This window comes from Hoplias malabaricus, chromosome 6, assembly GCF_029633855.1.
Source record: "Hoplias malabaricus isolate fHopMal1 chromosome 6, fHopMal1.hap1, whole genome shotgun sequence".
Lineage (NCBI taxonomy): Eukaryota > Metazoa > Chordata > Actinopteri > Characiformes > Erythrinidae > Hoplias > Hoplias malabaricus.
Window position 1 is genome coordinate 10,548,066 of NC_089805.1, and position 27,303 is coordinate 10,575,368.

General features: G+C 43.6%; 1 protein-coding gene across 1 annotated transcript in view; it reads right to left on the reverse strand.

Moving 5' to 3' along the window:
* The window catches only part of trpn1 (transient receptor potential cation channel, subfamily N, member 1), a 33,886-nt gene that overhangs the window by 2,117 nt on the left and 4,466 nt on the right, over positions 1-27,303 (reverse strand). The window contains exons 3-28 of the mRNA XM_066675928.1: positions 22,109-22,204; positions 19,764-19,877; positions 19,128-19,232; positions 16,991-17,089; positions 16,033-16,134; positions 15,701-15,802; positions 15,501-15,599; positions 13,895-14,095; positions 13,582-13,683; positions 13,372-13,470; positions 13,127-13,255; positions 12,226-12,354; positions 10,799-10,915; positions 10,481-10,579; positions 9,965-10,165; positions 8,601-8,699; positions 8,298-8,504; positions 5,744-5,845; positions 5,549-5,647; positions 4,950-5,102; positions 4,500-4,607; positions 3,957-4,154; positions 3,659-3,868; positions 2,366-2,823; positions 858-1,765; positions 103-249 (exon numbers count right to left, since the gene is read on the reverse strand). Coding sequence (XP_066532025.1) covers positions 103-249; positions 858-1,765; positions 2,366-2,823; positions 3,659-3,868; positions 3,957-4,154; positions 4,500-4,607; positions 4,950-5,102; positions 5,549-5,647; positions 5,744-5,845; positions 8,298-8,504; positions 8,601-8,699; positions 9,965-10,165; positions 10,481-10,579; positions 10,799-10,915; positions 12,226-12,354; positions 13,127-13,255; positions 13,372-13,470; positions 13,582-13,683; positions 13,895-14,095; positions 15,501-15,599; positions 15,701-15,802; positions 16,033-16,134; positions 16,991-17,089; positions 19,128-19,232; positions 19,764-19,877; positions 22,109-22,204 — 4,483 coding nt within the window. The remainder of the gene's footprint in view (positions 1-102; positions 250-857; positions 1,766-2,365; positions 2,824-3,658; positions 3,869-3,956; positions 4,155-4,499; positions 4,608-4,949; positions 5,103-5,548; positions 5,648-5,743; positions 5,846-8,297; positions 8,505-8,600; positions 8,700-9,964; positions 10,166-10,480; positions 10,580-10,798; positions 10,916-12,225; positions 12,355-13,126; positions 13,256-13,371; positions 13,471-13,581; positions 13,684-13,894; positions 14,096-15,500; positions 15,600-15,700; positions 15,803-16,032; positions 16,135-16,990; positions 17,090-19,127; positions 19,233-19,763; positions 19,878-22,108; positions 22,205-27,303) is intronic.

Consider the following 27,303-nt stretch of genomic DNA (forward strand, 5'->3'; position numbering starts at 1 on the left):
CAGGACATAGGACAAAGGGATTCCCAGGGAATAGTAAATCACATTTGTGACAGAAAACCAAAATTAAATTAGGACAGAGGTTCCTGGACATAAACACTGCACCTTCCGGGAGGATCTGGGTTCTCTTGTTCCCTCTGAGCCAGCTGATGGAGGTGTGAGCCAGGTTGTCCAGAGATTGAGTATCTGGCAACCATTCAGCCTCCTCTTCCTCCCTCATCAGATCACGACCCTTCATCGAGCACAGCTTCCCTGTGGAGGGCTCAGTATATTAAACACATTGTACACACACACACCTCATACTGAACTAAACCAACTTCATTTACTGAGTTTCATGACAAATAATTGGCCAAAATAAAAGTCACACACTGTACTATTCCACACTCACTGTCCATTTTATCAGCTCCACTGACCATAGTTACCCTTTACCACTATACAGCTACAGGCTGTTCCTCTGCATACATTGTTAGAAGTCTTTCACCCTGTTCTTCAACGCTCAGCACCCACGGAAGATACCCACAGTGCAGGTATTATTTGGGTGGCGGAACATACTCAGCGCTGAGGTGACACTGATGTTATGGTGGTGGTTGAGTGGATCAGACACAGCAGTGCTTCTAGAGTTTATAACGCCCCAAGTGTCACTACTGGGCTGAGAATAGTACACAAAAAAACATCCTGTATCCACTGGAAACTAAGTTTGCAGAGCAACAGATGGACTACTTTCTGTAACTGCAGAGCTACAACTTGCTCCCGTATGGACAGTGGATCTGAAAGAATGGATAACAAAGAGGTGGTAGTGATGTTATGGCTCATCTGTAAATTATTCTATCATGAGCACTCAAAAATGGTGAGGTCCTTACCGCCATGTTTACACAGGGCTTTGACATAGAAGAAGAGGCTGGTGAACAGGTTGAAAGGAGACGGTGTCCCAGACTTGCGGCTCATGTCTCTAATGAGAACGGCGCGTCCAAACTTCCACTCTGTGTCCGACTGGGCCTGGATGCGCTGGTAGGTGTCGCTCATCATAGCGATGAGCAGGTTGACCAGCACGATCACCGTCACCACCAGGTAAATCCCGAAGGCCAGGCGAGCCAAGAAGACCACCTCTGTGGGGAATCTCTCTGGATCCCCGATCTCCTTTATCTCAGTCAGGCCAAAGAGAGCGAAGAAGAGCAAGACTGAAACGTCCAGGGGGTTTAACTGCGGGTCTGACTTTCCAACAGTGCTGTTCTGAAGGTCCGTTTTTGGGTACATAGGCTGGCAGATGGCAGTGATACTGAGCGAGAAGGCGATAAGGAAGAGCAGCAGGATGACGGCAAAGCGGCACAGGTCCTTCATCAGGTCCCTGATTATGATAGCCCATGGACCAAAGAGGTGGTGGAACGTCAGGAACTCCAGAAGCTGGATGAAGCCCAGAGTCATGGCAACTGCCAGGAGGACATTACGAGCGAAGAGGAAATGCATAGGAAGCAAAGGCTTTGTCTGGAGAATGACTGCCAATAGATGGCACAACAGGGCAGCGGTGGAGAAGCCCAGAAGGAGCAGCCGAACCCAGGCAAGACCCGCCCGCTCACCAGGGTGGCTCAGCTCGGACACTAACATCCCGCACAGCCAGGTCAGCAAGAGCCACTCGCACCAGCCAGGGAGCAGACGGCCCTCAGATAGTGGTCTCATGGGTGGGTAGGCGACAGTGAGGATGAAGAGGGCCAGGAGGAAGACGTGGGACACCAGATGACTCATGAACTTTATAATAGGAACGGTGTGGAACCTGCGGGAGATGTTCATAAACATTGTAAACAGTTCTTATGGACAATATACAATTTCCTGAAGACCATTGTGTGACATCATAGGATACAGTAGCTGCTATTTTGAGGACTTGCATTATTTATAACCACACAATTCAAGTAAAATTAATTTATATGATACCATTTAGAAACATTTGTGAGGAACCTAGACCCATTTATATGCATCCTGTTGGCAGACAGAGCCTTGTTCCAATCAATGGTATCAACATACAGGCTTGGGCTATGTCCAAATAGCACCATACTCCCTACATAGTGCACTAAGACTTATTATGACTACTACACCCAGACAGCACACTAGTTTGACAGAGGGACATGAATCTTTTAGCTGAATATAAATATTATAGTTTGACATTCATTGCTCTATGTGACAATAATTAAATATCAATATATATCGATATGATTTTAAACACATTTTCAATATTTCAATATAAATTTACAGCATCTGTCACTGACTGAGGGTCATTACAGGGCGCTACGGTCAGTTCCCTGAGTTTTAAAGTTAGTTTAAAACCAAAATAAGAGAAAGCATTTAAGCTGACAGTCACAATAAAAGAATCTGGTACCTGTGTTTGAGTGGCAGCGAGAGGATGAGCCAGAGTGGAGGGCAGAGCAGCAGACTGAAGAACAGCAGTAAAATCATCCACGTGTGCCACTGCAGGCTTCCGTACCACACCTCACTGAGGTACTTCTGCACCGCAGGTTGGGCTACCACACCCTTCTGCCTCCCCTCTATCAGACAGTCTAGAACGCTGACTCCTCTGTGGTCTGTGGCCCTCAGAACCAGCCCAGCACTCTGGCCCTCCCCCGAAGAGGCCAGGATTAAGAGATCAGCGGCCATGGCCTCGCAGTGACGGGCGGCGGCCTGTAGGTGGGCGGAGCGCTCCTTCTCCCTCAGAGAGGCCAGGCCTAGGGCCCGGGACAGTCGCACAGCTGTGGTCAGAGGAGCCGTGGAATACAGCACCAGCTCCTCCAGAGCCACGTTGACATTCAGCCTCCCGCACACCATCAAGTCAAACACAAACTGTAGGATGTGAACACAGAAGACACACACCACTGGGTCAAACACAAACACAATACAGCAACAGGCCCAACACACACTACAGGAAGTACAAACCACACACCATAAAAACCACCTTTAACACCAGCACAGTTCAGTAACACACTTTGTATTACACGGTCAGTGGTATAGACAGAAGATTGTTAGATGTGTTACATCTAACAAAAGCCATCAAACTAAATACTCACTGTGACAGGTCAAGCACTCATCGATGCTGCCCTCTAGCGTTGCAACAGGAAACAAACGGCTTGGTTAGAGTCAAATAATGACGAGAATAATGTGCAAGCCAAACATGCTTCTCCTCGGAAATACAGACTGTAAAACTGTGAAACACTGCCCTCTGGTGCTGGAACACACTGATTCTCGCTTATACATCCAAACTATTTCAGGGAGAAATATTTCCAACCCAACAGGCTGGGAATCACCTGTCATTATAGTAGTGTACAAAAAAAACATTCCCAATGTGATTCTTCATATTTTTTGCAAAGACTCTAGACGTCTGCAAAGTTTTAGAGTAGCAGCATCTTCATTTTTATTTTATTGACAACAGTAAAACGTTTCAGTAATGATCCCACACTTTTGAATGCCAGTATAGATGACTGTTTACTGCACACACAAGCTTTTGTTGTTGTGGCCTGAGCTTGTGAAGGTGAGATGACAGATGGGCCCTGGTTTTGAAAATAGATTCAAAATACTGCTTATTAGATGCATTACACAATATCTACTATCAGTAAATGTGTGTGTGCATGTGTGTGTATGTGTGTGTGTGTGTGTGTATAAATGTAAGAGTGATGCACACCTTCCTGTCGTCCAGGAGCCTGAGAGTGTTGTTGTGTGGCTGTTGGAGGAGGAAGCTGAGGGTGTCCTGGTGGTTCTCCTGAGCCGCGTACTGCAGCGGTGTGCGTCCGCCGTGACACTCCACCCTCGCTGAGGCTCCACTCTCCACCAGGCAACACACCACCTCCAAACAACCAGCTTTAGCTGCATAGTGCAGAGCTGTCCAGCCACTCTGAGTAAGAGAGAGAGAGAAAGTCACTGTTGTTATGGGGAAGCCTATGTTTGCCAGGCTTGGTCATATGTCGTTGTCGATGCCTGACCTTGTCGGTGAGGTTGATGTCGGCCCCCTGTCCCAGCAGGACCCTCACGGTGGTCACATGGCCGTGTGCGGCGGCCATGTGAAGACAGGTGCGCCCACGCCGGTCTTTCAGGTGAAGCAGTGAGGCAGACCTGCTGAGGAGAAGACCAACCACAGCCGTGTGACCACTCTGAGCGGCCAGGTGCAGAGGGCTCGAACCCTGTAACCCACAAACACACAGTTTGTTTCCATGCTTTGTAGGGACTTACATTCGTTTTGTGGGGACTTGCACTAAAATAAAGCTGCAACTTACCACATGGTCAAGTCCTCCATTCAAGGGGGACAGAATGAAGAACTGTGGATCTCCTTAATACATGTGTGTGTGTGTGTGTGTGTCCACCAGGTACTCATTGCATTTTAAGGTGAAGACATGTTTCTAAGGTTGGGTTAATGTTAGGGTTAAGCTCATAGTATGGAAAGGTTAATGGTAAGTCTCCACAAAATGAATGGAAGCCTATGCAACGTCCCCATAATTGTGTATTGTGTATAATTGGCGGCGACTTGCTTCTGAATCTGTCTCAGCGTCAGCCTGAACTCCAGGTGAATTGAGCAGCAGACGTACTACGCCCTCATGCCCTGATTGAGCTGCGAGGTGCAAGGGAGTGTATCCTGACTGTAAACAAACACAAACACACATCTACATTAGTCTTGTGAAATACGGGGAATGCTTCAGATTACATTTTGGACAATATCTGTGAGAGTTTGATGGCATGAAGACCCAGCGGTATTACAATTTAGAGAACACAGTTCAACTCTCAACAGCCCAATACCTGGAGTGGTTATGGACCTAAGCTCATCTCCAGTATCTTTACATTATGACTTTCTGTGAGGTTATACGAGCTGTGCAATACGCAACTGAATCAGGATCCACAGTGAATGCACATTAAAGTTACTGAACTGACAAAAAAAAAGGGGAGTCTACAAACTTTAGGTGTTCCAGTGTGAGCTGTGTCACCTCAGCGATGAGCTGCAGTTTCCTCACGCCGTCTCTGCTGCTGCTGACCTTGGGCAGCTCACTGCGGATAGCCGCCGGAACCTTGGACAAAATCTCACTCACGAACTCCACTTGACCGAAGCATGCTCCTATATGTAGAGCTGTTAACCCTGTCTACAAACACACACACACACACAGTAAAAATGATTACATTTTCTTTCCCTTTATTACCCATTGCTTTTACAGCAGCAGTAACCAGTGGGTGTGTAATGGGGTGTGTAACAGTTGTACCCACTCCAGAAACCACACTGCTTCCCACACACACACACACACACACACACACACACACACACACACACGTGATATATATGTTTATGATATATATGTTTAGTACAGTATATATGCATGCAGTACTTAAAAACCTATAATAATCTGAACAGCATGTCTTATGTATTACAATAATGAGCAAAATCACAATTCTTAATCTCTTAAGTTTACCACATTTCACCACATTTAAATTCATATTAACTTTAGAAAATACAAAATAATCGTGCAAAATGTGGAGCTTGTTTTTTAATGACCTCTGGTTTTCCTACATAACGTATAAAAATATCACACACCTTTGAGCTGCTGATCTCCAGAGAGACACTGCCTTTCAGGACGTCCAGGAGGTGTGTGTGTCCACTGCGGGCCACCAGGTGGACAGCGGTCATTCCCTCCTGCAGTTACCCACCAGCACAGGACAGTGTGATGAGGTCTGATATGTTAGAGTCACAGTTTTTTTTAGAGATTGTGTCAAAGTACAATGGACTCACTGAATCTTCCTCAGTGGCTGACGCTCCCGCCTCCAGAAGAACCTTCACAACCTCTGTGTGACCCCCAGCCGCCGCCAAGTGCAGAGGACACGAGCCGTTAGCCTGTGGAGACCCCTGGTTATTGTAAAATGTAAAATTCCTAGCGACACATTAAACTTTGCAGTGTTTATTATTGTTCTAGTACAATATAAGCCCGTACAGAGTGGCACTGCTATAACAAATCTTGGCTGTAGCTACAAGGCTAATGTTGCTAATAAACACTGGAGTGTGTTAGTCATCCAAATAACCTTCAAATATTAATGTATGCCCACAAACCGTTCTCAAACCACACATAGAACTTAATTAAGGCAGAACAGATGAGTCAAAGTGTTTTAGGATGCAGTGTTATTTAAAAAGGTAATATATATTTTAGGACGCGCCCCTCCAGCCTCCCACAGACAGTGGAGTACTACGAGTAAACAGGGTGTAATTAGGAAGATAAAGTAGTCCCGGTTATAGTTTAAATGTGTGAACATGGTCATATAAAACAAGCTTCAAACCTCACTCGCTTATTCTGAAGTAACTATATGAATATTTTTACATGTATGGGGCTGTTCAATAAGTAATCAGTATAGGTATGAAGTAAAACCTATATGACATTTATTTAGGGTGACCATATTTGAGTTTTCAAAAAAGAGGGCACGGGGCAGGTTGGCAGCACAAATGCTTCCATAACCATGCAACTAATGCTGCCGAAATTTAATACATACACCGATACTCGTTAACAAGATAAAAAAACAAATGCCTTTTAGACAGATTCCTTTCCATTCAACATTTGGTCCTAAGCTAAAATAATTAAATAATATTTTGTCATTTCTTGACTGTGTATTATCATTACCGCGACCCTGAACTGGATAAGCGGTTACAGATAATGAATTAATTAATGTATTATCATTAAAACCTGTTAATGATGTATGCTTAGCTGAACCTATGTGTGCTTTTAGGTCCTTTACACCTTCATTTGCTACACATGCGAAAACATGGGAATTTCTCTTTTAATTCATCCGAAAACTTACATTTACATTTCGGCACTGCTGCTCTAGATGAGGGTAGGTACATGAGCTTTGCCTGACGTAAACAAGGACTACTGACGTGCTGACTGACCAATTAAATGTTTACAGAGAAGGTTATCGACCAATAACGGTAGCTCTACTGTCAGACCGTCCAATCAGAAGATTTTAGGCTACTTCACCACGCCCCCTTCTCACTCAAGCGAACCAATCGGAGTAGGGGAGGGCGGGACTAGTTTGTGAACGAAACGCTTCTCCTTGTGCTGTCAAGTAAGCTCTAGAAAAACAAAATCCCGGACGTTTGTAAAATTCTGCCCGGACATTTTTTAAGTCTAAAAAAGAGGACATGTCCGGGTAAAAGAGGACGTCTGGTCACCCTATGTAAAACTACGTATATTTCATATTTTATAAGGTCTGGCTGCTGTATGTTGTAACGGTTACAGCTACACTGTGCCTTTAAGAGAGGGGACCTCTATGTTTATATATGGGTGCAGGTATATAAGGGTCTCTCCAGTGAGGGGTGGGGCCAGTAGAGTGACCTGCAAGGAGAAGAGGGTAAGCTGGTGTATCAGCTTTAGGCTGCATTCCTCCAATTTAGTGTAAACTCTACTGAACCCAGTAACACTGTCAAGAAGCTCCGCGCTGCCCTTTTTCTTTATGTATGAACGGCTGGGGTAGTAGCCGTGTGACCTGGCTTTGTATGGTCCGTGTAGTAGCTAAATAAACTAGCCTTGGTGTAGCCCACTCCGGAGTATGTGTCCTGAATGCTAACAGCTAGCGGCCTACTACACACCACGTAACCTCTAAGCCGGGAGCTTCTCAAATTCCCCGCCCTAAAGGGGAGGTTTTCACAGACAAAGTATTACAATGTCATAGCTATAATTCAGTCTGTCCCATGCTCTGGCTTTAATGATCCGGAGAGTTTCTTCTAAATTTAATGTTAAAGAGAAAAATTTAACATGCAGATGTAACTCGATTAACTCGTCAGAAAGTCAGTGATGGTCGGGTGTGTCTGTGTATTTGTGTCGTTATAGGGACAGAAGTGATGTCGTCTTTCAGTTTTGTAAAATATAGAGCAGAAAGTGAAAGGCTCGTGTGACACAGAAATGCTGTAGAGTGAATGACTAATATCTTGGAGTTCACAGTCACACACAGGGCCACTTGTGTTACTCAGAATGGTTTAGTATTTGTAGCCATTGCAGATGTTCAAAATGAGCTGAAGTTTTCTTACTATCCCTCAGGTAGTGTCACTGCCAAGAACCATTATAAAACGACTTGCAGGATTAGTAGATTCTATCCCAGTACTTACTGAATGTCCCCTATATGCACAAAGGCTATTTGTGTGACTATTCACTTTCAGTTTTTATTGGCAACATTAGCCTCTTAGCCTTAGCGCCAAAGTAAGAAGGAAAATCTGGATCCCAAACGTGTCTCGGCTGATCAACCGCAACCTGGGGTCAGCGTAAAATGTTATGCAAATGCAAATGTTACTGTTTACTGCTGACCTTGTTGTGCAGTGTGGTCAGTCCTCCGTGGCTGAAATGGAGCAGCTCCCGGATGACCGCCACACTGCCCTTAGCTGCTGCGATGTGAGTGCAGGTAGCACCCTCCACGTTAGCGAGCATTGCTAGCTCAGGCCTGTGTTTCAGAAAGAGCTTCACCACTTCGGAGTGGTCATTCTCCGCCGCCAGATGCAGAGGGCTCTGTCCATGCTGAGAGAAAACAGACACACACACACTTTTTTTTTTACCACACCTACACACAAGTATCACGCATATGATCAGAGACTAACAGACGTAAACACTCACAATGTCTGTGGCAGTGACGTCAGCTCTGAGGTTTAACAAACTGCTGCAGACGTCTAACTGTCCACTGATGGCAGCTACATGCAGAGGAGTCTGTTTACTCTGCGAGAGAAAAATGGTCTTTAATAATTTCAGCAGAATGATTGACATTTTATTGATTAATAATGTACACTAGAGGTACATTATTGTCTCTAAAGGTACAATCGGTGTAAATGTCCCTCTAAAGGTACAACAGTGGTGTTAAAGTCCAGTTGTGTTCCCTAAAGATACATTACATTCACTGTGAGGAGTGTGGTATGTTCTCTCTGTGTCTGCGTGGGTTTCCTCCGGGTGACTGTCTGTGAGGAGTGTGGTGTGTTCTCCCTGTGTCTGCGTGGGTTTCCTCCGGGTGACTGTCTGTGAGGAGTGTGGTGTGTTCTCCCTGTGTCTGCGTGGGTTTCCTCCGGGTGACTGTCTGTGAGGAGTGTGGTGTGTTCTCCCTGTGTCTGCGTGGGTTTCCTCTGGGTGACTGTGAGGAGTGTGGTGTGTTCTCCCTGTGTCTGCGTGGGTTTCCTCCGGGGTGACTGTCTGTGAGGAGTGTGGTGTGTTCTCCTTGTGTCTGCGTGGGTTTCCTCCGGGTGACTGAGTGTGGTGTGTTCTCCCTGTATCTGCGTGGGTTTCCTCCGGGTGACTGTCTGTGAGGAGTTTGGTGTGTTCTCCCTGTGTCTGCGTGGGTTTCTTCCGGGTGACTGTCTGTGAGGAGTGTGGTGTGTTCTCCCTGTGTCTGCGTGGGTTTCCTCCGGGTGACTGTCTGTAAGGAGTTGGTGTGTTCTCCCTGTGTCTGCGTGGGTTTCCTCCGGGTGCTCCGGTTTCCTCCCACGCTCCAAAAACACACATTGGTATGTGGATTGGTGACTCAAAAGTGTCCGTAGGTGTGAGTGTGTCAGTGAATGTGTGTGTGTTGCCCTGTAAAGGACTGGCGCTCCCTTCAGGGTGTGTTCCCGCCTTGCGCCCAATGATTCCAGGTAGGCTCTGGACACACCACAGCCCTGAACTGGATAAGCGTTTACAGATAATGAATTAATGTTTAAGAGATGTTTTAAAAGGTTAAAAATCACACAATCTTAAGGTCCTTTACCCTTGTAAGGGTACCACCACAGTGACAGCACAAGGTATGCTTTGCCATGGGTTTGTTTTCTTCAACTTCTTCAACCGAATAACCAATTTACAGGGGGGGGCCAGAAAACATTTGGGCACATAGTGAATGTTATACACTCCTAAAATGGACCTTGCCATTTTACAATAGATCACATATTGTATCAGTTTACATCAGCAGTGATTTCAGCTCTCTATCAGTGATTAGATGTTGAACAGAAAATGAGTCTGACCAGAGAGAGCGCTTGGACGCAGGCCTGATGAGCTTCCACCAGCAGTCTGACCAGTCGGGCCGAGCCGTTCTGAGCGCTCAGGTGCAGTGGTGTGAGGCCCAGCTTGGTCTTAGCATTCACAAAGGCCTTATGGCAGAGCAGGATATCAGCGATGTCATCATGACCCTGTTCCGCGGCCAGGTGGAGGGCAGCTTTACCTTCCTGTGGATCACAGAACGAATGAATGAACATACATTAATTCATCCATATGGACCATATGGAACATGTCATTGAATATGCCGAGGACATATGGGTCATGCATATCTCTACAGGCCACAGGGAAATAGGATAGCATGCAGATCCTGAGCTTCCTATTTGTTGTCTACAGTACTACTTTGTTATTTTTGGATGCACTGTGATTTTTCTCCAAGTGAGTAAACAAGCACTGTTCAGAGCACAAAATATTATTATTTTTTTAATCAGAATAAAGGAAATGTGTCTGATATGTGCCCAGGAGAGTCACTTTATCGGTCTCACCTCATCAAACACATCCACCCTGGCGCTGTTCTCCAGCAGGACCCTGACCACCGCCATGTGACCCCTCTCAGCAGCCAGCAGCAGCGGAGACCTGCCGTTCTGTTTCACATGACCATCGTGAGAAAGCAGAGTTTGGACAGACAGACAGACAGTGGTTTGAGGTGGTGAGATAATGAAGGTGCTGGACAGAAAGAATGACTATGACTAGAGGCAAAAAAAAAAAGATTACAAAATCGATCAGAGCAATTGCTTTCTACGCACTGCCCCCAGCTCTATGTCTCCCTCTGGCTGAGAGGAATGGGTTTGGAGGGTGAGTACCTTGGCGTGTTTGTTGATGGCTGTCTGCACTCGGCTGCTGGGGACGTTACTGAGCATCTCCTGTAGGACGGCAGCGTTACCCACTCGGGCGCAGTAATGCAGCGGAGTTTCTCCCAACTATAAGAGCGACAGTGGCTTAAACATATTTAAAAGGTGCTATATCTCACATTCTGCCAATGTGTCTCACACATAAGGACCAGAACACGTGCTTCCCCTCTCACCAACCAGTCTTCACTGACCTATTACTCTGTGGACGATTCTAGCTGCCTGGTTAATAAGGGTTTTGTGCATCTATGGAGAGTTTTTTGTGACGATATTATGTAACTAAATGTATAAAGAAATAACACATTAAAAGTCGAATTAATTAATTAGAGTTCGGGGCGAAGTTAGGGAGTGTGAAAATTTAATTGAAGAGTCATTAAGAAACACCCCTGCTGCTCCGTTATCTTCCACTCCATCAGGTTCCAACCCAGCACCCAACAGACAGCCTGTAGTTAGCGCTAGCTACAGGTGGGAAAAGATCCTAGCGTTAGCCAACAGCAGAATATCAATCGGACATTTTGATCTCTTAAAACAATCATTAGTAAAGGGAAATATTAATCTAAGGTACGTGATCAATCTTGCCTTTACTGCGCAATCAATCTGAATGGATCAGTTAGCCCCGCCCACTGACAGATGATTGGTGATCTTGACAGATTTAATTATTTTATGGTGCAAGGCTGCAAAATGCATGAAATAAAGATATAAATAATTAAATAATTAATTAAACAATTTACATAATACAATTAAAAAATGCACATTTAAATCATGGTTAAATAAATCACATACAATTATTTGAGCTTTAATTTAAAATTTGAATTATTTAATGAAACAACATAACATGAACATAAAAAAGAATGACTTAATAAAATCAAGATTCATTCATTCATTCACCTTCATTCACCTTCTGCTTAATTGTGATCAGGGTCACAATGATTCTGTGACCTACAAAATAGGAACACACCCTGGACAGAGCACCAGTCCATTACAAGTAATCAAACACTAACCCAGTCACTCATGCACTCACACCTGTGGACAGTTTCACACACTCACCCACTCACACACAAACTCACACCTGTGAACAGTTTCACACAGCCACTTAACCTACCAGCATATGTTCTTGCACTGTAGGAAAAAAACAGAGCACCTGGAGCAAACCAATGCCGACACGGGGAGAACACACCACACTCCTTACAGATAGAGACCCGAGGTGAGGATCGAACCAAGGACTCTAGGACCCTGGAGCTGTTGCAATATCATGCTGCCCCGAGTACTATTATAATATATTAATAATATTTCAGTAAACTTCTCTCAAGGATTCAGTGCGGAAAGACTGCAAAATACAACACAACTCTCAATGAAGGAATGCTATTAAAACTATAACCTACCTTTCTGGTGGCTGCTGTGACATCTGCCTTATACTCCATTAGAGTCCTGATAATGAGGACATCTTCTTCCTCTCTGTGCACCATCTCATTCTTCAGTTCAGCTGCCAGATGCAGGGCCGTCTCTCCTCTCTGCAGAGATACTACAGATTACCAAATAGTGGCTTACAAAAATGCTTTTTTCATAGTTAAAGCATAGAATCCCCCACTGAGTCCAAATATGGGTAGTAAGACATACTGGTGTTGTCTCCAACCAAAAGGTTATTGTGTTTGACTCCGTGACCAGTAAAGTTAGTTTATATGAGTGAGCAGCATGTAAAATCAAAGCCAAAATCAGTGGCTACTAAAGTGGGATGCACACCCCCTAGGTGGAGCTATGAGGTATTACAGGAGGGCCCGCGGCAAAGCCAATGAATAAATGCATAAGGCATGTGACTTGTATTAATCCCAATGCGAAGATGATTTGTCACGTTATTCTCATATGGTTCTGAGTTCAAGGTAAACTCATGTAGATGTGCTCTCTTATTCTTTTTTTCATTCATTCATTCATTCATTGTCTGTAACCCTTATCCAGTTCAGGGTCGTGGTGGGTCCGGAGCCTACCCGGAATCACTGGGTGCAAGGTGGGAACACACCCTGGAGGGGGCGCCAGACCGTCACAGGGCGACACACACTCACACATTCACTCACACACGTGATGAAGCAGACAGGCTTAATGCTGATTGATGGAGAAGACAACATAAGGTCAGTATCTGGCAAGATCTGAGATTTAACTGTGTAAATCGATGTGGGTTCACTATTTGGCAAACAGCAGGTCACTGCTACCCTTTCTATCTATGTGCTGTAACTGATTGTTAATTACTATCAATGCATTTACAACACTCCATATCCTCACAGGGCTGACCTGGTTCTCCTGACGGACGCAGAGCTCTGCCTCCTCTCGGCTCCTCTCATTGGTCAGGTAGTTTAAGATAGCCTCCACCATGTGGGCGTGGCAGTGACGCACCGCAACATGGAGTGGGTTCTCTCCTGCCTGAACACACATAATATCAAAGACTTTCAAAGATGTGAAGACACAAATCTAAACTCTAAGCTGCTATTTGTTTGTGTTCAGTTTTCATCCACACATTTTTGAAGAGTATTGTTTACCTTGGATCTCCAGGTGAGGTCTGCTCCCTCCTCGGTCAGAGCTCTCATCATCTGCAGAGCTCCATGGCGTGCTGCCACATGCATCGCAGTCTCGCCATTCTGGGCCAGGAGAAGACATTGGACTGGTCACTAAATACACTCTTATAGATATGAACAGTACTGGGCAAAGACAGGTGGCAGAAATGGAGAGAACCTACTCTACAGACTGACCTCCTGCTCTGCATTGACCTCTGCTCCACTCTTCAACAACATCTCCGCCACCTTCTCCCCCTCCTTCACTCTGGCTGCTACATGCAGAGGGGTCTCCAAGTCCTACACAGGGGAGAGGACCTCCAGAAATATGAGATCTGCACCGCCACTGTTTATATCGGGTACTACATGTTTTTGCAAAGCTCTGTGTTCAATCGCATAATTAATTACATAAGTACTTCCACCAAGAAAATACGCTCCCTTTGTAAAGTCCTAAATAACTTGTGTTTTTAATGATGTGGACAGCACATAACTGTAAAAGACGCCTGGTTACCTTTCCTCCTCTGAGCTGCACCTGGGCTCCGAAGCCCAGCAGCATCTGAACCACCTGAGGCTTGCAGTTCTCCACAGCGATGTGCAGGGCTGTCTGTCCGTCTTTAGTGGTGGTGTCCACCTGCGCCCCCTTCAGGAGCAGAGACTTCACCACAGCTGAGTGACCTCGCTTGGCAGCCGAATGCAGACACACTGCACCTGACTGACACAAATAACAACACCAATACAAACCAGAACAATGCCACTGATCCAGTTATTGTTGGACCCTCTGGTCCACTTCAGGGGTCAAGTTTACATTTGTAAAGTCAATGACCCCAGTGATCGTCCACTTCAACAGTAACTGTACTAGATTTCTATTACGGAAAATGTTCTTTAAAAGTCTAATGCATCCAGCAAGTCATGTAAACTGTAAGAACCATACGTTAGGCTTTTTTGACACCCATGATTTAAAAAAAAAACATACATCCTTCAAAAAACACATAGTATTTTTTAGAATTACAATTATAATAACTTTATTAGCCATTGCGCTGCACACAGAGGAATTTGTTCTCTGTATTTAACCCAATCCGTGCAGTGAAACACACACACACACACACACACACTAGTGAACACTAGGGGGCAGTGAACACACAAGCCTTTGGGCGTAGCAGTTGGGGGTTAGGTGCCTTGCTCAAGCGCACTTAAGTCATGAGTTTCAATTTTACCGTGATAAATTTGGTACTTGTCTTACAATTAGAGTAAGAACATATTAGCGCTACTGATTTTACAGTTAAAATAGAGTGATTGATTCCATATTATACCATTAAAAAACAAGTTTTTTCCCCTGAATGAAACAAGGTTTTACCATAAAAGAAACATGAAATTGCTGACACAAACACATGGAGATTGACACATGGTCATACTGTGAATAATCGTCTTTATACAGCCCTTAAAAGGGCACACTGCAGAAGGGCAAAAAAAGGGCAGTATTTGGGTTTGGTGTGTAATGAGGATGAGGTTGTGACACATGTCAGCGCTCGGAATACAACCTGACGTCACACACCAACAGCAAACATTTACACAAAAACACACGCACACACACAAATAGAAAAAAGAGGGAGCTGCTAGGCATGCTGGGAGCTCCCCTATGAGTCCCAGCTGCTCCCAGTCCTTGGCCACTTGTAGCAACTATAATAATTTATGGATTTAACAGTGAGAAAATGTATCTTTACAAAAAATAAATGACAAAATTACAGTTTTGGCTGCTACATGATTATAAAAATATATCAATTTCCATTTCAACAGAGTGCAATGGTAGATTTTCCAAAACAACTGATCATGGCTGATATGTATATTTATGGTGTTTCATTGTTACAGAAATTGTATTCAAATTTATTAGAGTTTATACTGTTTTACTGTCATCATGGAGTGACTGTTTTTCACCTTAAAAACATCTAAGGAATATTTTTACAGCAGAAACAATGAGTGCCATGAGTCCAGTGAATAATTCTCCACAGGAACGGCATTTATTTTTTGGGTGTCTTGCAGATATTTCCCTATTAATACATTACAATACTCATCTTTGTTAATAAGTTCAGTACTGAAAAGCGAGAATGAAGCTGCAGTACCTTGTTGGGCATGTGTAAAGGAACTCCCTTCTTCAGGAGTGTGAGGGCAGTGTCCGGATGGCCGCACTGTGAGGCGATGTGCAGTAATGTGCTCCCATCCTGCACCAGGAGGGCAATAATTAAAGCAATTCATCACCACAACAATCACCATAAATCATCTGTTAATGAAGAGTCATGGTAGAATCAACATGTCACATCACCTTGGTTCTTGGCAGCACACTGGACCTGAACTTCTCTGTGAGGATCTCGACCACGCTGGTGTGTCCTCGCTCTGCTGCGATGTGCAGAGGAGACCTGTCCATCTGGAGAAATGTGAGAAGAGATAAAAAAAATTGAGGAGAAACATCTACAGACATGAACTGGACACACAGTTGTGGACCAAAGCCATCAAATACTTACAGCAATGTTTCAACATCTAGTCTAAACCCTTCTCAGAAGAGTAAAAGGAAGAGTCTGCAAGGAGGGGCAAATGCCCCAGGAGGTTCTGAAATAGAGTTTAATCCTCATTAAAGAACAAATCTCTGAGCCCCACCTTGTCTGCGATGTTGGGGTTGGCTTTGTTTTGGTAGAAAAACTTCAGGATCGCCTCATCCCCCTCCCAAGCTGCGATGTGAAGAGGGGTCTGTCCTTCATCCTATACAAACAAATCAGACTCACGTTAGCTACCACAGTGCACTTAATTAAAGGAGAACATCGACAGGATTTCCAAATTCCTGCCTAACAGAAAAGAATAGTTTGTAATGGAAGCCAGGCGTCTGAAAATGCATTCTTTCATTCATTCATTCATTCATTGTCTGTAAGCTCTTGTCCAGTTCAGGGTCGCGGTGGGTCTGGAGCCTACCCTGAATCACTGGGTGCAAGGCAGGAACACACCCTGGAGGGGACACCAGTCCTTCACAGGGTGACACGCACACACACACATTCACTCACACACTCACATCTACGGACACTTTTGAGTCACCAATCCACCTACCAACATGTGTTTTTGGAGCGTGGGAGGAAACCGGTGCATCGGGAGGATGCCCACACAGACACAGGGAGAACACACCACACTCCTCACAGACACTCACCCGGAGGAAACACATGCAGACACAGGGAGAACACACCACACTCCTCACAGACACTCACCCGGAGGAAACCCATGCAGACACAGGGAGAACAGACCACACTCTTCACAGACAGCCACCCAGAGGAAACCCACGCAGACACAGGGAGAACACACCACACTCCTCACAGACAGTCACCCGGAGGAAACCCACGCAGACACAGGGAGAACACACCACACTCCTCACAGACAGTCACCTGGAGCATCCGAAAATTCAGTGCTTCTAAAACTCTTTTTTACAGAAAGTCATAGACCACCCTTTTAGACTTTAGCTATTAATCTTAAAACATAATAGCTCAGTAGCAGAAATGAAACTAATCTAATATTTAAATAGTTAGGAAAAGAGTGTGTGGGTGGGAGAATACACAGAGTTACTGAGCCTTACATTTTGGAAATCAAGATTCGCACCAGACTCCACCAACACCTTCGCCATTTCAATATCCCTCCGTCTGCAGCTGATGTGAAGAGCTGTGTCTCCATTTTCCTACAAGCAGAATACAAGTAAAACAGCTCCAAGAGAGCTATAAACCACACTCTAAAAAGAGAACAGTTGATCCAACTTAATTGAATTGCTTCAATTGGTAACAAGTAATTCAATTAAGTTTATCCAAATTAATTTTTTAAGTTTAACCTTAAAAAACTTAAAAAATTAAGTTGGATAAACTTAACTGAATTACTTGTTACCAATTGAAGCAATTCAATTAAGTTGGTTCTTTTTAGAGTGCAGTAGCATCTAGTTCATGCAAAGCTTTTATTGCAGTTAAAGTTAAAACACAAAGAACAGGCCTTAATACACAAACTGTAAAAATTAACAAAACCTGTAAGCAGTTCAGTTCCATGAAGCCTGTTTAAAGGTATTTTTGCTCCTGGGCTCCACCTACAGTTCATTCATTCATTGTCTGTAACCCTTATCCAGTTCAGAGTTGCGGAGGGTCCGAAGCCTACCCAGAGTCACTGGGCACAAGGCAGGAACACACCCTGGCGGGGGTGACAGTCCTTCACAGGGTGACACACACTCACACATATGGACACTTTTGAGTCGCCAATCCACCTACCAAAGTGTGTTTTTGGAGGAACCCGAGCACCCAGAGGAAACCACGCGGACACAGGGAGAACACATCAAACTCCTCATAGACAGTCACTCAGAACCCACGACCTCCAGGACCCTGGAGCTGTGACAAAGACACTACCTGCTGCTCCACTGCACTCTAAAAAGAGAACAGTTGATCCAACTTAATTTGTTACTTCAACTGGTAACAAGTAATTCAATTAAGTTGGTTCTTTTTAGAGTGTGTGCTGCCCTCCACCTACAGTTGCAGAATGTAATTCATTTTAATAGCACATCTTTTAAATCAAGGAGGGTTGCAGTTTCTGCAATGCTGAGCCCCTATTACAGGTCAATGGAGCACCTCAATGATTTAGAAGCTGTGCTTTTAAGGTAAAAATAATGCCTAAGGTACTTTTAATGTATGTATTTAAAACAATACGAATGTTAAGTTGCTTAAACACAGAAACATAGACATTAAAAGAGTTTCACTCACAAAAGTATTGGCTACAAGAAGAATTGTGTGAAGGACAGATTTTTTTATGGGTCTAAAGCCCATCTTAAATTAATATCTAGTCAAAATAACTTCTCTTTATATTTTAGTAATACTTTCTTCACATATGAATAGCTGTTTTGATTGGAAATTCCTGCCTCACTCTCAGTAATTGAGTGTAGACTGTGGACTGACCCTGAACAGGATGAAGTGGTTACAGGAAGTGAATGAATGAGTCAATGAATGTATATGTATTCAACATTTTATTTTCAGCAGATATTTAATGTAGTGTCGCGTGTATTTGAAAGACTGCAGTGTTTACTCTCAGAATCAAATGCTAATAGCTTTATTATTCCTCTATAAGGAGACCTCTAAGAACTAGTTTCCCACACTGGGGTGGCGACTTCAACACTTCGTCGTTTTGACGTCGTAAACTGAAACCCAAGGGCGGTATTCGTCTTTAAAACACCACACACCAGTCTCATAATTCAGTGGTCTGGTGAAGTTAGCTTCTGAACGCAGCCGAACTCATTATATCGAGCTTCAATCTGTTATTCCATTGACGTAAAACCATAATTAACAATGGGTCTGGTCACTACGTCGGCTGTGTCACCTCCGTGTAAATGAATGTGCTTGAAAACAGTTTAAAGACCACTATTACACCATGTCTCGAGAAAGAGGAGTAAAGGAAGCAGCTGAACTCCAGAGCTGGTATCTGTCTACACGGATCTTCTCAGAGATTATGAGGTTCACTAATTTGACATCAGTGTGGCTCAATAAAACAGCACATGGTGGAAATTCAATAAAAGCTGATACTAAAAACGTCTATTGTATTTCCACAGGTGCTTTCCATTCCAGCAAACAACTTCATACACTTTGAGCAATGACTCCTGCTCCCTGATTCTGAACTGGATCAGAGAGGAGAAACAGAATCATTATAATCTCTGGGTGTGAGGAACGTGGTGACACCCAGCTGGTCTTAACTGTTCTCTGGAATTGCAGCTGGGGCTCCGTTTGGCTGGAGAGAAGCTCCTTAACAACCCCGATGTTTCCCGCCTCCACGGCCAGCAACAGCGGGATGCAGCCGTCCTGGACACAGAAGAGAAAGACGGAGCAATGGAAACAATGGCACACTGTTGTTTGACCTTGGGAACACTTAGAGGAGTGCCCCCTGCTGATCTAATCTCCTAGCCATACAGCTGTAAACAGAGCTAAACCTAAAGGAAAACATTTCATTTCAATTTAATTTATTTTCCTCCTGACCACAAGGAGGGGTAAGTCAGTGAGCCAAGTCATGTTTGGTCTTTTGTTTACCTCATTAGTTGCACTGGAGCAGCTAATGTAAGCCTTCAAATAACTGAAAGCCATGACAGCTGGGTGGTGGTGTTGCTGGTGTGTGTGTGTGTGTGTATATATTTGTGGTTGGGGTGGGGTCTCTCCCTAACAATGCAAACAAGCTCTGATATGTGAAGCTCCATGGCTTCCACACAACACCCCCAGCAACACAATACCACTAGAGCTCAACACACTTGGAGGAGAACACTAACAGTTAGCTACCCCTCACTTCTCCCATCCTTTTCCACTGAATTTTCCACAAATTCTTGGACAACTAAGAGGTACCTTGTCCGGAGTGAGTCGAGCCTCTTTGCTGGAGAGTTTGAGCAGGGTCTGTACAGATGTGGAGGAGCCAGCTGTGCGCGAGGCAGCGTAGTGCAGAGGCAGCTGGGCTTTAGGCTGGAGTTTGAACACAACCAAACAATGTCAGGGGCAGGCGGATGGATAATGCTGTTGTTTTGCTACACATTAAAGTATGACTACACTATAAATACATCATTAATTATGTAATACGGCTGATTAATATCATGCATCAGGTTTTTATTTGCAGTTAGGCCAAAGATTCTGGATCCTTCTTCTTTGTCTCACGGCTGTGTCCACTAGGGGTCCCCCCTGCAGATGATCACAATCCACAAATTCTAGTCGGTACATGTTTTAGGAGATTCGTCCTTCTCTACAGAACCCTCCCTCTCGTCCAAACCTGGGGCTGGTGTGGTTTCTAATGGGTCTTAATAAGGAGTTGTCTTTTCTAGTCGACTCTTCGGTGGTCATGTTCACCTTAAGCTCATGTGCAGCAGGTCCAGAGGGTCTTATTCTGTTTCATGTTTTTCTACAAATTTTATACTCACTGTATGTGGAGCATCTGTGTCCATAAAGAGTGTGCCTTAAAGTAGCAGCTATATTCACTGATTATGAGGGCTGTCTACAAACATTTGGACACATAGTGATTGTTTTTCAAACAATGCAAACCTATGCTTTCCCATGCGCTAATATTAGCGCCCCCCTGTGAAGTATTAAAATGATTGACCAGTTTGACGACGCTTTTCCCGCCACTCCTTTAATACGCAGGTCCTGTTTTCGAGAGCCATTGTAAGAGACACTTTAGCTCCTGCTCTCTCTTTGTGCCTTTCCCTGATATTAATTTTCATTTCTAATTGGAAACTGATAGGTAGAGACACGACGAAAGGTTGTAAGTCTATTGAATACATCATGTCCAAACAGGATGAAATCCAACCCAGCAGTTAGTGGTGGTTGTCAATCAAGGTGCCTCTATGTACAGTCTGCCAGAGTCTACAGTAGAGCTCTAATAACAGGCTCAGTTACAGACTGCGCTACATTGTAAAGCAATAGCCAAAGACACAACGCCGCTGGAATCCTATCCTTCACTGCATTTTTCCCTGTGTGAAGAGAGTATTCTGGCTGGGAGCTGACAAGAGGAAAGGTGGAGGCAAATGAAAACATGTTGAAAGAGTACAGGGTGTGAGAAATTTAAAGGAATGCCACAGTGAATTTACTTAAAACATTTATACATAAATATCGTATTTGTGCATCATTTACAATATACACACGCTGCACCAGAGGGATTCAAACAGTGGGGCAATTGCCAGGTGGGTGCAAATTTTTAAACAAATCTATCATAACTTTATTTTTACACTCTTGACATTATCCGTTCTTTTTTTTCGCTGTCTGTAACTCTTATTCAGTTCAGGGTCGCGGTGGGTCAGGAGCCGACCCGGAATCATGGAGTGCAAGGCCTGAACACACCCTGGAGGGGGCGCCAGTCCATGTTCTGCTCTGTATATTAGTGCAGAAATGCTGCTGTTTATTTGATTTTGTAGCCAGTTAATAAAACACACATAAAGTGCTGAACACATGGGGGTATTTGAACTAATTTGTTTAGCTGAGGTGGGGTGGGCAAGTGGGCAAAATGTATATGTCCAAAAGTTAGATGACCCATGTAAAAATAGCAATAATAATAATAATAATAATAATAATAATAATAATAATAATATGCAATTATTTGTCATTGTACACCATACAATGAAATGTGTCTTTCGCATTTAACAAATCTGTGGCAGTGGACACACACACACACACACACACACACACAGTGCACTAGGGGCTGTGAACACACATCCAGAGCCAGTGCCTTGCTCAAAGGCACTTGAGCCATTGTAGTTTGTGCCGGTCCTGGAGATCGAAACGGCAACTTCCTGTTCCAAGCCCGGTCTCTAACCACTAGGTCACAGCTGCACCTTTGGAGCCACTGTAGAAGCTGATGTTCAATATCATACACTGCTTAGAGGGGTATAAAACCACAGTATTGGGCTGTGAAGCAGTGGATCTGTGGAGTGATGGAGCTATGTTTAATACCTATATAAACCCTTAATTACAGAAGAGATATGAGTTAGTGTCCACAAACGTTTCGTCACTGAATGTCTGTTACATCAACAAAGCTATTACAAAGCATGAATCTAAAACTCTTTTGATATAATGTATATTTTAGGGATGTTGGAATAAACAGACCAAGAGAAATGAGCAACAGTGTTTGTGTGTGTTTGTGTGTGTGTGTGTGTGTGTGTGTGTGTGTGTAAACTAATAAAAATGAGAAGTGTTTCAGGGGGTCTCACCCCTCCAGAACTGTTGGGGTCCACTTTTCTTGCAAGGAGTTTCACAAGGTCGTCTTTGGCGTGTGCAGCAGCGATGTGTAGAGCAGTCCTCCCGTCCTGTACAACACACAGAGAAAGAGAGACTTTACATCCACCTTAAATACAGCTCTTCCAGAGAGAGAGGTTTTCATTAAGAACTTTATAAACCTCTTCTAAACAGACTGAATGACCTCTAACAACCGCACAATGCCCTGCTGTGTCACACTGGAACAGTCCCTTTGACACGGTTAGAAGGGTCCCTGGTGTCCATCCTTCCACTGTGAGAAGAACAACTCAACACTATCGGTCTGAAGGAATGTGAAGTAAAGAGTGGACATGTTAAACCCCATCTAAGCTCCTCTGTAGTCCAGTTATGGTCATTCTGTGTCTGCAGAGGATGAGCTTATTGCTCTTTGCTGGAAAGATTATCAGTATCACATTGACCCTGCTGTCAACATCTCTGCAGTAATTCAAGATTCATCCAAATCCAGACCGTGTTGGTTACTCAATTTTAAATCAATTTATTTATAAAGCACCTTCAAAAACCAAATCTGACCAAAGTGCTTTACCACAGACACACATTCAAATTCAGGAAATAAAACAACAGTAAAAAATTAAATAAAATAAATAAATAAAATGTAATTAAAAGGTAAGATCCATGAAATAAGTTAATTCTTGTACGGTTTGCTAGCTACATCCCTATCGGGGGCTTAAAGTTTACACTGACCCTGGGTTTTCCTTCTGCTGTAGAGGTACAAAGTGCTTCCTCTTTGTCTGGAAGAGGGAAGATTGCGGACACCTACTCATCCAGACGTAGTGTACAGACTATGGTGTTTGCAGGCGTGGACAGACAGAGGATATTGATTCTCAGATGTATGGGTTCAGTCTGGGAGCAGGGCGGCTGCTCGTGCTTTAATAGTAAAATAATCTTTTCTGCTTTTCTCATCCCATGAACCTCAGCGTACCAGTGAAGCCTCGCAGACAGTTAGAAATGGTACTGATTAACAACAGCCAGGGAAAGCAAATCTCAACCCAACTATTATCCTTCACAGCCACACACACGACAATCGAGAAAAAAAACGGTGTTGAACTGATCAGAGTTGGATACAATCCTGCAAACTGACACTGGGGGTTGTTAATATTAAAAAAGCTAATTTTGCCAATAATATAATTTATAAATTTACCCTCTGGACCTGCGGCACATGAGCCTAAGGTCACCATGACCACCCAGAGAAGGACAGATGTCCAGGTGTCCAACAGAAATACCTTTTTAACAAAAGAAAAATTGATCTTAACAAAACAGCAGCCTCTTTCTGCTTTATTTACCTCCGTCAGACTGGAATCCACTGGCACTTTTTTTGCCCTGGGTTCAATCAGCTGATAGAGGAGTCATGGTGTGTGCATGTTCAAACTGCTGATTAGAATTTCATGCTGTAAACTTGACTTACATGATGTTTTCCAACACCACAATCCTCTGGCCATCACTTTTTCAACCCTTCTTCTAGCCAACATCAGACTTTGGTTAATTTTCACTCTCGTTGGCACTCGGATGCGGACCAAAACAACCATACGGAGACCCTTGAGAGGAGGTGGTCTCAGTCTGGTCTCAAATGAACTCTGGAGCTGGTCTGTTTGTGGTGAGACTATGATCTGACCTCGATCTGACTCAACTATGAAGAATGTGTTCACATGGTTTGCTGTGATACATTTTGATGCGCTTGGATTGTTCCCTGAGTGAAAGCAAAGAAATTGAAGAGAAAACTTCCAAGTTTATAAGCTCTTTAACTGATTCGGACCAGAGCAAATGAAATACAGGTGTGAAAACACCCTCAGAATTCCGTACTGTGACCATAGACTCATGTGCAACTGACTAATTATGTTCAATCCCTTTCTGTCTCTGTGACTACAGTTGAGTCAGCTCCTATTTGTAGTGTATCTTTATTAAATACGATGTCAGACAGTATGTGGACCAATATTCCAACAGTGACTAACATGCAACGAATGGTATACCTCTAGTTTACAGACTTTGGGGTCTACAGGCATGTATAGACATGTTGTATTGACTCTCAGATGCATGAGTCCAGTCACAGAGCATGGCCTTTTTCAACCAGATGTTAACTTCTGATATTTATGTGGTATGTGTTGCTTCAATTCGGAAAATCACTAAACTGATGCATACAATTGAAGTCAAAATTTACACACTACATTAATTCCTTCTATTTAAAAAAAGGGCTTTAAGCTTTTAAGCAGATACTACACCACCCTTAGACTACTTTTTCAATAATAGCTCAGCTATGTTCATGATTAATAAAATACAACAGTCTTGTGGTCAGTTCTCTTTCAGGATCACCTCCAAATTGACGATTGGTGTCTCCCTGAGAAAGATATTTTCTCTCAGTACCAAAATACAATGACACATCACAGTATGGAAATCAGTGAGCCTTTGTTCCCACCCCCTGTCCCTGTCCCCGTCCCCTGAAGACTCTGGTCTGGAGGTGTAATTTCCCTTTAAGAACCTTATTCAAAAGCTCTGCACTCAATCAAAAGCTACACCACAGTCACAAATACACAGTCATTACACCTTTACCGATCCTGAGGCTTGTCTGACTATCTAAGGCTCTGTGATTTCCTTAACAGACCTTCATTCCTCATTGTTTTTTTATATAAAATGTATATTCACTCACTTATATAACCTCACACTGAGGTAGACCACAAAGAAAACACCAGAAAGGTCGTGGTAAAATGAGCTCGCTAAATTCCTGTCAAAAACCGTCCAGTAGAGTGAGATAAATAGGAGCTATGGATTAACTGCTGGGCCGAAATGCAACTGGAGTCACTCACGAGGAGTAAGTGCAGTCTGAGACTCTCCATGAGGGCATTCCAATAGGGTTACCATGCCAACGTCAGTGATGGTGAATGCGGTTTTGGGCAGGAGAGTAGACGTGAATGCCAACCACAGTCCACCTAAACCATCACATGCTGCAGAAAGTACCTTTACTGAGCTCTGGGAGTTTCCCCTCATCTGTCCTCAAGCTCTGGACAGTCCCAGTAAAAAATACAGCTTAGACCCCATCACTTTAAACTGTCTAACAAGATTACACAGCCTGGGCTGTAGGCAATAAACCTCTATATCAGAGTCTAAGATCTACACGTGGCATCTGGCTAATTACAATGACTGATTATATTCAATTGAAATGTTTTGAAATCGATAGGAAAAATCTCTCTCACTTTCTCTCAAATGTGTACAGTATACCAGCTGCTTCTGAATCACCAACACCACAAACACCTCTCCAACTCATCCCAGATGTGTTGGATGGAGATCCAGTCCTCCAGAGAGCACAGTTCTACTGCTGCAGAACCCTGTATCCCTCAGGCTGACATCTAGAATTGGGCATGGTTACCCTAGGCTCATGTAAGTTTGCTCCAGGGTCCCGTTTTATTGGCGATGCTCACATACCAAGATTAAACAAGCTGTGTGTCCAAACTCAGCCACATGTTTTACCATCTAAGCAGCTGAATTCATGCACTTGAAGCTGCTGAATACTTTTGGATGTGCTCTGATGTGAGCCAAACTGAACTGGATGAAACCTATGTTTCCATAAAAACGTATTTAAGTTATTACAGTGATTTACTTTAAAGTTGCCTGCCAGTGTTGAATACACCAGCTTCCAGTTTTTACCAAGAAGTAGCAGCCAGTAAAACTGGACGGAGCTGTGCCACATGCTGTTCATGGCTGGGGTGCATGGTCTTAACGTTACCTCTGTATCTCTCAACTAAAACCTTCTGATAAAGTGTTGGAGTACATTTCTAAAAAGCGCTCACATTCACATGTTCAAAATCATGCTTCAGCTTCAAGCCAATGAAATGAATCAAACAGTTCTGAAGCATTTGTGAATGTGTCTGTTCTAAACCACGCTGTTACACCACCCTCTGGATGGATCCCACAATTCAGAACAGCCGTCATCCATCTAGAAAAACTGTTCCATTTTGAAAACTTTCAGAGATATCCCGGAGATTTCATAACACCAGCACTTTCCTAATCACAAGGAATTCTTGTAGGAATTTTATTTTCTCAAATAAAGAGACATGAGTTTGTGAAACTAATTTTATTGTCGAACGGTCCTTATACAGCTCTTCATCAACAGCCAAGTGTAAGAGTTTATTATTTGAGACACAAAAAGGAGAGAAATAAAGAAATATAGTGGGCATGTAGTGTCTATGATACAAAGCACTGAATAGCACCCCCTTGTGAAGCAGTTCCTAAATGAGTGAGTGAATTAATTTTAAATATTTTAAAAAAGTACATAAACACAGATGAAAATCTAGCCAATTGGAGTGGTTAATTGTGTCATGGTTAATTGTTGAGACGTGTATCGACCCACACTACTATATTATTCACGACTACCAGGGAACCTATACAGCAAATTCATACAGGGTTAGTTTAACACTGGTGAATTTGCTGTGTACATGTGTCTCCTGATATTCTATGTCAATAAGTAAAAGTAAAACAATAAGGTTTCTTTGGGGACTATTTCGCTTAACAACTCTTTATACCCATCATTGAAATTGAAGACAGAAATTGTACCACCAAACTACTGCAAATCAATGTCTCAGGTACAAGGCGGTGCATCTGGAACCATTTCGATTTTAGAGACGGACGTTTGGTTACTATCAGCAACACAGTGAAGAATCCAGAGAATGATTTAAGATAATATCCTTTATTCATTCATTCATTATCTGTAAGTGCTTCTCCAGTTCAGGGTCACGGTGGGTCCAGAGCCTACCTGGAATCATTGGGCGCAAGGCGGGGAATACACCCTGGAGGGGGCGCCAGTCCTTCACAGGGCAACACAGACACACATTCACTCACACACTCAAGCTAACATCCTGTAAACACATAATTCACAACCAAACAATGACCATGTAGTTTTAAATAACTACACAGGAAGTACAGCTATGACAATATTTTGGCAAATGATCTACCTTTTCAGTCATTAAAAACCTGTTAAGTGCATGCCCTGCTCTTGTTGTCTGGTTTTAGAGTTTAGCAGTGGCTCACAGGCTTTAAGTCTGGGTCAGAGCTGTTGGTGTTCAACACAAAAGAAGAGCCGACGTCCCTGTGAGCTCCCCCTGTAAAGATCACCATTAAAACTCACCGCTCGTCCAAACAAATGACC